Raw genomic sequence first — 9,820 nt, 5'->3', positions numbered from 1 at the left:
CAAGGGCCACATGAGACTGTGGAGGTGGCCTAAGGCAGGAGTGCTAGGAGGAGCCAAGGTTAGCCCACACCCACCTCAACTCAGCTGTCCTGGCTTCTCTGAAACCCTTCTCCCTTTGTGGGGCAGTCCCAAGGGTGTAGAAGGAGAAGCAGAAGAGGTCTCTCCCTGGTCACTATTAGACTCTGAGCAGGGACCTCGCAAACCACGCATCATCTGCTGCCCAAGTAGGGCATGATGCTTTACAGACATCATCTCTGTCACTGTAAACCAGCAAGGTAGGGCTATCGTTATTTTGTAGTTGAGGAAACTGAGGTCCCTAGTCCATTGGCAGGCTGCGCCAGCAGCGGCCAAGCTGGGATTTCCTCTCGCCTTGGCAGCCCCAAGCAGGGCAGGCTTTCCTTTACTTCTCCAGGGAAGGTGAATGACCTGGAGGTGGGTCATCCCTCAAAAAGGGGGCAGTTTGAGAGCCAAAACTCTCCCTTCTTGACACCCCATTAACGGGCTTGAGGAAGCAGGTTGGTTTTCCGGGGATTCAGTCCTGGCGTCCACTCTGAAGAAGGCGCAGGTGCCCGGGTGACTCCCTCACCGGGGCTGGGGAGATAGATGTCCCCATCCCCAGGAAAGGAGGGCAAGGAGATGGACAGAGGAGCTAGCAGGCTGGGTGAGTGCGGAGTGAGGGGAGTAACTATGGGCCGGGGGCGTTTGACTTTCCAGGACAGCTTTCTTCCGGGCGAGCTGGTATGGGGGTGGAGTGGGAGCCGGCGGGGCGGGCCCGCGTTCGCCCCGGGGCGGCGGCGCCAGGCCGGAGGGGGTGGGGAGGGGCAGCCGCCCTGTACTTCCCCTTCGCCGCTAGCTCTACAACAGCCTGATTTCCCCGAAATGATGAGGCGGCGCTGGCCAATGGGCGCCCTCGCGGCTCTTTAGGAGGCGGGGCCCGGCCTGGGCTGGGGGAATCCCGCTAAGTGTTTAGATTTCTCGCCGGCGCCGATACCCCGGCAGAGCGCGCCACTCCTTCGTCGAGGCAGGACGTGCGCCCGAGCCGGGCGGAGCAGAGGCCAGCGGGAGCCGAGCCAAGCCGAGGCCAGCCGTGCCCAGCGGCTCCGCGACCCAGGCATCCTCTGCCTTCTGCCCGCTCCCACGCGCTCCCCGCGCCCGCTCAGCAGCCCTCGCCGCGCCGGGACCCTCGGGCGCCGCCGCTGAAAAGCGCTTGAAGCCGAGGTGAGCCCGTCTTCGCCGCAGGGGGCACCGGTGGCGTCGAACAAAAGCGTGCTGGGCACCAGGAAGTGGGGGACGAAAACCCCAGCCGGGAGAGTGGCGGGCTCGCGGCGTGGCCTGGGCCCCCGCGCGGACTCGAGAAGGCGGTGGAGAGCGGCAAGCAGCTGCGCGGGGAGGGCGGGCCGCGGCGTGGACCTCCCACCCGGCCGAGGTTGCCCGACCCCGGCGGCTGCCGCAGCTCTGTGTGCGCGAAGCCGCTGACGGCCTCTGGGTGGCCCTGTGTGTTGGTTGCGCGCATCCAGGAGCCGTGCGCGGGACTCGAGTGTATGCCGGCGCGTGGGCGCCCTTTGCTCCCGGCGCCGGCTTTCGGCGGTCCCAGCTCGCGCCCAGGCCCCAGGTTTCAGGCTATTTATGCAGGTGGCGGGGCTTGGGGCTTGCTGCCCTGGATGGTTGGAGGACCTCCCGGGGCCGCGGGAAGAGGCGCCACAGGTGTTCCTTGGGCCACTTCGCCCGAGGAGGGGAACGAGGCCGGAAGGGTTGGCGTCCGAGCCTCTACACTGTGACTGTCAGGGAGGCATAGAATAGATTGGGGGGGGGGGGTCCAGGATGTAGGGTGACTGCTTGTCCATCAGGGAAGGTGCACATCTAGTGGCAACAACTCAAGCAGGAAAATTTCTTGGCATCAAGCAAAAGAAGCCCCTTGCTTCCCAAAGGATTTGAATTTTGGGAGAAAAGTTCTGGTATTTAGATATCTCTGTGTTTTGTCTCTTTTCCTGCACATAAATCTTGAAACTAACACATGCATGCCTGTCTCCTCCCAAGACTGTCTAGGAGGGGGTGAGGGAAGAAGCATTTTGCTCAAGATGCTGAAAAGATTTGGAGGGCGGTTTTATTCCAGAGAAAGCCCCCTTCCCCATGATTGTAGTACTTGGTATCTGGATGAGGGCAGGGGAGGGTAATTGAATGACCTGGGGTGGGGCAGGGTAGTGCCCAGGGGCTGCTCAACAGACTCCAAACAGGAGCCTTCTGTCTTCTCTTTACAGCCAACATGCCCATCACTCGGATGCGCATGAGACCCTGGCTAGAGATGCAGATTAATTCCAACCAAATCCCAGGGCTGATCTGGATTAATAAAGTGAGTGTTACTCTTTGGGTTTTTCTGCCACTATTTTAACCCATGTTCTTTAGGGGACCAAAGCTTCAGATGCAGCTCAAAAAGGGAAGTGATAGGGAGCAGGCAGATGTATTTCTCAGTGGATCCTGCAGGGAGTGTACAAGACCCAGCCAGGGCCCCACTGGCTGACTTCTGCCTGCCTCCCTGGGCATCCACCTGAAGGCACTGACAGTTTTCCAGCAGCAAGATTCTCCCAGCATCTGCAGAGCCAAAGTTCTGGTCTCTCCTGAGGGAGACCCCTACAAGCACACACAACATTCTAGAGGGCTCCAGTCAGGCAGATAGGAGACAGAAAAGTGGGCACTGCTGGCAGGAAGGTGACTGGCTCAGCAGGCGACCCAAGAATTAACCTTGCACCAGTTGTCCAGACCCAAGAGGCCTCTTGCTGGTGCACAAAGGACAACATAGACCCTGCAGACTTAGTAGTAATAATAGTATTCATAATAACAACTAATGCTTACTGTACACTTGCTATGAGCGAGCATGGCACCATGTTAAGTATGTTACTTACATTGTGTCATTTAATCCTCAACATAGCCCTGTGAGGTAGATTCTATTAATATCTCCATTTTCAGATAAGGAAACTGAGGCACTGAGAAGTAGATGATGAGATCACACAAAAAGCGATAAAGTCAAGATCTGAACCTGAGCGGTCTGACTCAAAAATCCATACTGTTAACCACCAGTAATGATAACAGTGAGACCTTAGCTTTTATATTTGTTACTGTGTTTTTTTCATTTCACGGAAGAGAAAACAGTGAGGGACAAAGAGGTATAGTGACAATGCCAGGGTCACACAGGTAGTCATCATCCAAGTCTGGCCCTGGGCTCCCACAGGTATATGGCCAGGACCCCCTGTGTAGGAGCCAGTGGTCGCAGTTGTCCTGAGCAGCTCCATCTAATGAACTGACTTCTCACTTCCATGTTGGTGCTGACAAGTCTGAGAGAAGCATCCCAGGGTACTCTGTATGGGTCCTAGCACATCTGTAATAGGCAGAAGGAGGTCTTTGCTGAGCTGATGATGCCCTAGCTCATCAGAACCCAGAGCCCCTTCTGAAAGATCTAGTGATGGAGCAGCCTGTTTAAGCCATTCTCAGGATGGGTCAACCCAAGCCAGATGTGAGGGTGAAAAGGGGAAGTCAGCCTTTTCCCAGATCTGGGGGGCTGGGCAGATTCAGGCCAAAAGCCTGTGGTCTCTGAGCTGACACGGTCTTACATGTATGTGTGCTTGTGTGCTGTATAGGAGGAGATGATCTTCCAGATCCCATGGAAGCACGCTGCCAAGCATGGCTGGGACATCAACAAGGATGCCTGTCTGTTTCGGAGCTGGGCCATTCACACAGGTGTGTGCCCTGGACTCCAGCTTTAAGAGGGGCAGGGAGGCGATAAGGGGAGGCACTTCTCTTAACACAGAGGCTCTTCACTGGGGTCTCTGAGCTCCCTGAGATGTTGTACAGAACTCAGGGGTGGGCAGGGAGCAGACCTGTGTTTTTGGGGAGAGGGTTCATCATTTCAGCACGTTCACAAAGGAATTTATGAAACCAAAATCTTAGAAAGTGTGGCTTCATGGAGTTTGTGGCTAGATTAAAGCTCTCCCTGGCAAAAGCAGTTGTGAGCACGGACACTGAAAGAGATCCAGGCCCTCCTTTTTCTTGATGTTGACCAATAGTCCTGGGTCCAAGGCCCATCTGGTTGGCAACCTCTTTTTATCCTTCAGGGATGGGGCTCTTGGCCCATCTCGGACCAGTCAGCCCACCTATCAGTAAATATTCTTTGATGCCTACTCTGTGTCCATTCCCATGTTTGGAACTATCACATAAGCCCCAGTCCCTGCTGTCTGGCTGCTGACAGACAAAGGGAGACTGGGCATGATCTGTGACAAAGATAGCACTTTGGGGCTTGGGCCCTCTAGTGCTTCTGGCTAGGCCCTTTGCTGAGGCTTGCTGGATGTATTTGAGCCAAGTCTGGGCATTTGAGAAGCCCAGGGCCTGCACAAGTGTCACCCAGGAATACCTGCTGGTTTGACCATTGTGGATCTCTGGCAGCATGAGAGCTCAGGGGTACTCTTGTCTTTCTCCTTCCAAGCCAGGGCACAGCTGAGGATTCCCACCTATAGTCCTGATGATCCTCTTCACTTTCCTGCCCACTAGGCCGATACAAAGCAGGGGAAAAGGAGCCGGATCCCAAGACATGGAAGGCCAACTTTCGCTGTGCCATGAACTCCCTGCCAGATATCGAGGAGGTGAAGGACCAGAGCAGGAACAAGGGCAGTTCAGCTGTGCGGGTGTACCGGATGCTCCCACCCCTCACCAAGAACCAGAGGAAAGGTATCCAAGGGCTCTGGGTCCTGGGAAAGCCCTCAGGGAGAGAGGGAAGGAGGAAGGAGGTCAGCTGGGGCTGGCATGCCTGCCTGTACCAAGGTTGACAGCCTATCTGCCCCACAGAGAGAAAGTCCAAGTCCAGCCGAGATGCTAAGAGCAAGGCCAAGAAGAAGGTGAGTATGATCCTAAGCAGCTAGCCTTTGGTCACCTGAGAGTCAAGGTGGGCAGTAGAAGGAGTGCCCCAGCAAGCCTGGGCCTAAGCTTCTTTCTCCCTCTACAGTCATTTGGGGAATCCAGCCCCGATACCTTCTCTGATGGACTCAGCAGCTCCACCCTGCCTGATGACCACAGCAGCTACACAACTCAGGGCTACATGGGGCAGGACTTGGACGTTGAACGGGCCCTTACTCCAGGTAAGGTGGGCCGGGTCTGGCAGGGGACCACATAGGTTGGTGGGATGGCTCTTTCTCTTGGGTCTAGGGGGCACCGTGCTTGTAGATGGTGACCTGTTGGAGCAGGCTGCGAGTGGGGGGGGATGCTGGGTGTCCTGGCAAACTAAGAAAGCACACAGCTCTGACCCTCAGTTTCTGTTGTCCTGAAGCACTGTCACCGTGTGCCGTCAGTAGCACTCTCCCCGACTGGCGCATTCCAGTGGAAATTGTGCCAGACAGCACCAGTGACCTGTACAACTTTCAGGTGTCGCCCATGCCCTCCACCTCTGAAGGTTCGTGCCTCCGGGGCCTGGCCTGCCTGCCTGACTGTTGGGATCCAAGGAGGGGTTTCCTGAGGGAGAAAAGATGCTCAGAACTCCACCTGGCACTGAGCTGACTGGTGGGCTGGAGAGAAGAGGGAAGAGGGGAAGAGGTGTGGCTTCAGGGTTCAAGAGGCTGAGTCACAAGGACAGTGTTCTGTTCTGGAATCTTCATGGCAGGCAGATATCCAGTGGGAGGCCAGCGTGTGTGTGCGCATGTGTGAAGGGGTAGGGGGACTTGGTGGGGCTGGCACCGCAGGGTGAGCCTGGCTGACTGACCTCAGCCAACCTCTCTGCTGTTCCCCACCCACAGCTGCAACAGATGAGGACGAGGAAGGGAAATTAACTGAGGACATCATGAAGGTAAAGCCCCTTCCTTCCTTCTTCAGTGCTCTTTTGAGGTGGCTACTTCTCAGGGGAGAGAACCAGTGAGAGCTTCTAAGTTGGAGGGTAGGCAGTTGCTGCTGTGACCTGTCTGCTTGCATGGTCCTACAAGTGTCACATCCATGTGGCTGGGGACCACTGACCTCTTTGGCTGGTGGGAAAGACACTGTGGAAGTGGGGGCAGGAGGGAGGCTGGGTTTCTGACATACTGTCCTAGGGCCTCAGATAGCTCTGAGTCAGCCACCATCAGTGCCGGGTCCCTGGCCCGTGTCCTCCGCCCCAACATGCCCCAGTCCTGTTAGTTTGGGAAATGCACATCAGGTTTCAGTAATCAGCCTTCAGGATCTGTAATATGATGGCTTTTCTTTGTTTAAGCAAATTATTCTCCAGGTTTTTTTCTGCTTCAGTTTTTGAAATAAATGTAAAAAAGTTTTTGTAGTAGCTGTACCCAGGCTCTGTTCCATCAGCACAGAAAATGGAGACATGGGCATAGTTCCTTATCTCTACCTGAAATTTCTAGGCATCTTTTCTTGACTTAATATGTGAACCATTGCTTTAAGCCACCCTCCCAGTTGGTATGTCCTTACCCAGTTGAGAGGGAAGTCTTGGAGATTCTATGCCAGAAGGTAGATGTGGGAGTGTCGGCCCAGGGCAGACCCTCACCTCCCAGGCCCCTATCCTAACTGCACTCCACGTCTGTATCCATTTGAGAATGTGAAAATGGCCAAGGATGTGATCCTGGCTGGGAAGCGTTGGCTCATTGAAGGCAGGACCAGAGGGTGAGTCTGTACTGGGAGTGAGCTGATGGCTTCTTATTTATCTGTCCCCAGCTCTTGGAGCAGTCAGGGTGGCAGCAGACAAGCGTGGATGGGAAGGGGTACCTGCTCAATGAACCTGGGGCCCAGCCCACCTCTGTCTATGGAGACTTCAGCTGCAAGGAGGAGCCAGAAGTTGACAGCCCTGGGGGTAAGAAGACCCTGGATCCATATGGTTTCTCAAAGAAGGGAAAACCAAGTAGCGGGTGGGGAAGGCTTGGGGGCAGGGCCAGAGAGCAGCAGGCGTAAAGCATCCTTGTTAAATTCATCTGGGTACAGACAGCTTGCAAATTGGCTACTCCTTCCAGGCCCTCAGGTTTGCCTAAGATTGAGGCTGCCATGGGGCGGACAGCAGAGGCTGCTGTGTCTGTGGCCTTCACGGATAGGGCTGGAGGGTGGGGGGAGAACACACCTGCCTCCCCACCCCCAATCCTCACAAAACCTTCTTCACATCTTCTAGGGTATATTGGGCTGATATCTTCAGATCTGAAGAACATGGACACCAGCTGGCTGGACAGCCTGCTGCCCCCAGTCAGGCTGCCCTCCATCCAGGCCATTCCTTGTGCACCATAGGTGGGCCCCTGGCCCCCTTTTACTTCTCTAGGCAAGCAGGACCTGGCATCATGGCAGCTGTGGTGCAGAGAAGCAGGAATCCTGTGGCCCCTTGATACGACAAAGTGTAACCCCACTGCTGACCAGGGATGGGGCTTTCCTCCTTGGGACAGTGGCCTCTGGGGGTCCGGCAGGCCAGGGTCTGGGCTTATCTTGTGGGGTAAAGCTGGCCCTGCTTCCTGGGAAGATGGCGTCCTGAGACTGGTGTGTCAGGTGGAGGTCTCAGAGAGGAGTCAGCCTCCAGCTTTTCCCTCTGAGCCCAGCTGCCTGGAGAGGGTCTTGCTGTCACTGAGCTGGCCCAAGGGAACGGGCCAGTGACCTCAGAAAGCACAGCACCAACTCCAGGGCTGGCTCTGCACTAAGAGACAATTGCACTAAGTGAATCCTGTTCCCAAAGAACCACCTCCCTTCCTAGCTGAGCCCTGGGGACTGTTCCAAAGCCAGTGAAATGTGAAGGAAGAATGGGGTCCTGTGGGACAGTGCCCCCTCTGCCTCAGAGGAGCTCTGCCCCGCTCCCTGCGTAGGCTGAGGGGCTTGTGAAAAAACCTGGCACTTTTTCTTGTGGACCTTGCCACATTTCTGATCAGAGGTGTACACTAACGTTTCCCCCAAGCTCTTGGCCTTTGCATTTATTTATACTGTGCCTTGCTCTGCACCCACCTGCCCCCTCAGGCAGGCCCCAGCAGCCCCCAGCAGGCCCAGGGAGGCAAGTGTGAGTGTGACTTTTAAAATTGGAAACGTCATCTGACCACTAAGTCATGTGTGACCACACATGTACATGTGTGTAAATATGTACATTTGTCTTTTTATAAAACGTTAATTGTTTATAAGTGGTGTGGCCTTTTACTTAGACATAAATTAGATGATTTTACTTTTTGTAGACACATTCTGATGGACTCATTGTTGGCATCCTGCCTGAGCTTGCCTTTAGGGTGAGCGGTGATGTGCACCTATTGTGAAATCCTTTCAATTATGTTCATGGAGAAGGTGGCAGGAGAAGGGACAGTTACGGCACAGGGATATGCTCATGTAAATATAGTCACTTGCCCATGGCTTTATAGGCAGAGCTATGAGTTGAACTTGGGCTCCTGGGGCCTGGGCAGTGTTAGGTTTTGAGCTCTTCTGAGGAATGTGCCATAGACTCGAATGTCCTGCTAAATTCAAATGCAAGTGTACTCAGGTGCTACTCCAAAAAGTTAACAGTTGGCACAGCATGGTCACTGGCAATCAGAACAGACACCAGCCCCCAAAAGGTTCCCGCGGCCTGCTGTGCCGCCAAGCAGTACTTGCTGTCCATTTGCTGCAGTGACAGGAATGTTCTGTCTCTGCACCGTCCACTGCAGTAGGTAGCGGCATACTTACATGTGCTAACCGAACACTTGAAATGTGGCCAGTGCAATGGAGGAACTGGATTTTTAATTTTTTTTTTTTTTTTTTTTTTTTTTGTCTGCGCCACGAGGCATGCGGGATCTTAAGTTTCCTGATCAGGAATGGAACCTGTGCCCCCCTGCAGTGGAAGTGTGGAGTCCTAACCACTGGACCACCAGGGAAGTCCCTGGATTTTTATTTAATTAGTTAAAATTTTAAAAGCCATATGTGGCCAGTGGCTACCATATTGGACAGTACAGGTCGATGCTGGATTGGGAGCAGATTTGAGGGGGAAGGGCTGGGGTGGTTGGAGGACACTGGGGACAGGGGCTTGAGGCTATTTACCTGACTGTTCAAAAGTATTTTACTATTTTGACAGTCAGTAATAACTGGTGCTGAATACCAGCCTGCAGTGTGCTGTGAAACAGCTCCATGCACAAATGTGTTAGGAAAACCGTGGATGGCCTTACATGAAGCAGGCTTCCTTCTTCCACATCTTTTCAGGGTTCTGGCTGGGCTAATAAGAGACTCACAGCATCTCTGTGAAGGGATATCTTTGATCAGAACAGCGTTTCTGAAAACCACAGGCTGGGAATCACTGATACATAGCAATGAAGGGTCTCAGATAAGAACCAAGTCACAGTGTCTGAGAGGCAGAGATCTGGAAATAGGCTTTTCTCATTTCCCTCCACAGTCTGGCCCTGGGGCTAAACAGCACCCAAAGCAGTAGGCAGGCTGGCCAAGGGAAGCCAGCAGGCATCACTAGCACCGTCTAGGGAATGAGGCCATGGCAGTGAAGGGGTCACTCAGGGAAACCAAGCCCTGTGGACACATCTTTCATATTCTTGGTCCCAGAAACCCCCTTGTAGGGCCTAGCCATCTGGAAGGAGTGTGGGAGAGGGAAGGCTGAGTGGGAAAATAATGAAAAAACTGGAAAATGGGCGAAGTTCAGTCAGATGTTCTCTGCAAAGCTTGGGAAGTATTGTTCCCTGAAGGGCAGGTGGCCCTCCTGCTGGGTAGGCATTCTGTTTGTGGATGCCTGGATAGACCAGTCTCAAGCACTGCTCATCAGAAGATCCACCTGGATTTTTCAAGAGTTAGCATCATCTGGGGGCCAAAGGGAAGGGATAAGATGACTTTTCCCAGCTCTTGCAGGGCCCCACCCTTACTGAGGAAAATA

At 54.2% G+C, this 9,820-nt stretch overlaps 1 protein-coding gene across 1 annotated transcript; it reads left to right on the top strand.

Moving 5' to 3' along the window:
- The first annotated feature begins 978 nt into the window (after positions 1-978).
- Positions 979-8,102, top strand: IRF1 (interferon regulatory factor 1). Its single transcript, XM_057539931.1, has 10 exons — positions 979-1,218; positions 2,259-2,350; positions 3,633-3,732; positions 4,540-4,716; positions 4,834-4,883; positions 4,991-5,123; positions 5,312-5,434; positions 5,775-5,824; positions 6,676-6,811; positions 7,121-8,102. The coding sequence occupies exons 2-10, from the start codon at positions 2,264-2,266 to the stop codon at positions 7,231-7,233; spliced, it is 969 nt and encodes a 322-aa protein (XP_057395914.1). The 5' UTR covers positions 979-1,218; positions 2,259-2,263; the 3' UTR covers positions 7,234-8,102.
- Positions 8,103-9,820: the final 1,718 nt, after the last annotated feature.

This window comes from Balaenoptera acutorostrata, chromosome 2, assembly GCF_949987535.1.
Source record: "Balaenoptera acutorostrata chromosome 2, mBalAcu1.1, whole genome shotgun sequence".
NCBI classification, from domain to species: domain Eukaryota; kingdom Metazoa; phylum Chordata; class Mammalia; order Artiodactyla; family Balaenopteridae; genus Balaenoptera; species Balaenoptera acutorostrata.
The sequence above is the reverse complement of the archived record's forward strand: the minus strand, read 5'-3'. Positions and strand labels throughout refer to the sequence as shown.

Excerpts from the sequence above, each read along its gene's own strand:
- IRF1 (XM_057539931.1), top strand. The coding sequence starts at position 2,264 with ATGCCCATCACTCGGATGCGCATGAGACCCTGGCTAGAGATGCAGATT. Across the intron at positions 2,351-3,632 it reads GGCTGATCTGGATTAATAAA|GAGGAGATGATCTTCCAGAT; the intron begins GTGAGTGTTACT and ends TGTGCTGTATAG. Across the intron at positions 5,435-5,774 it reads CATGCCCTCCACCTCTGAAG|CTGCAACAGATGAGGACGAG; the intron begins GTTCGTGCCTCC and ends CCCCACCCACAG.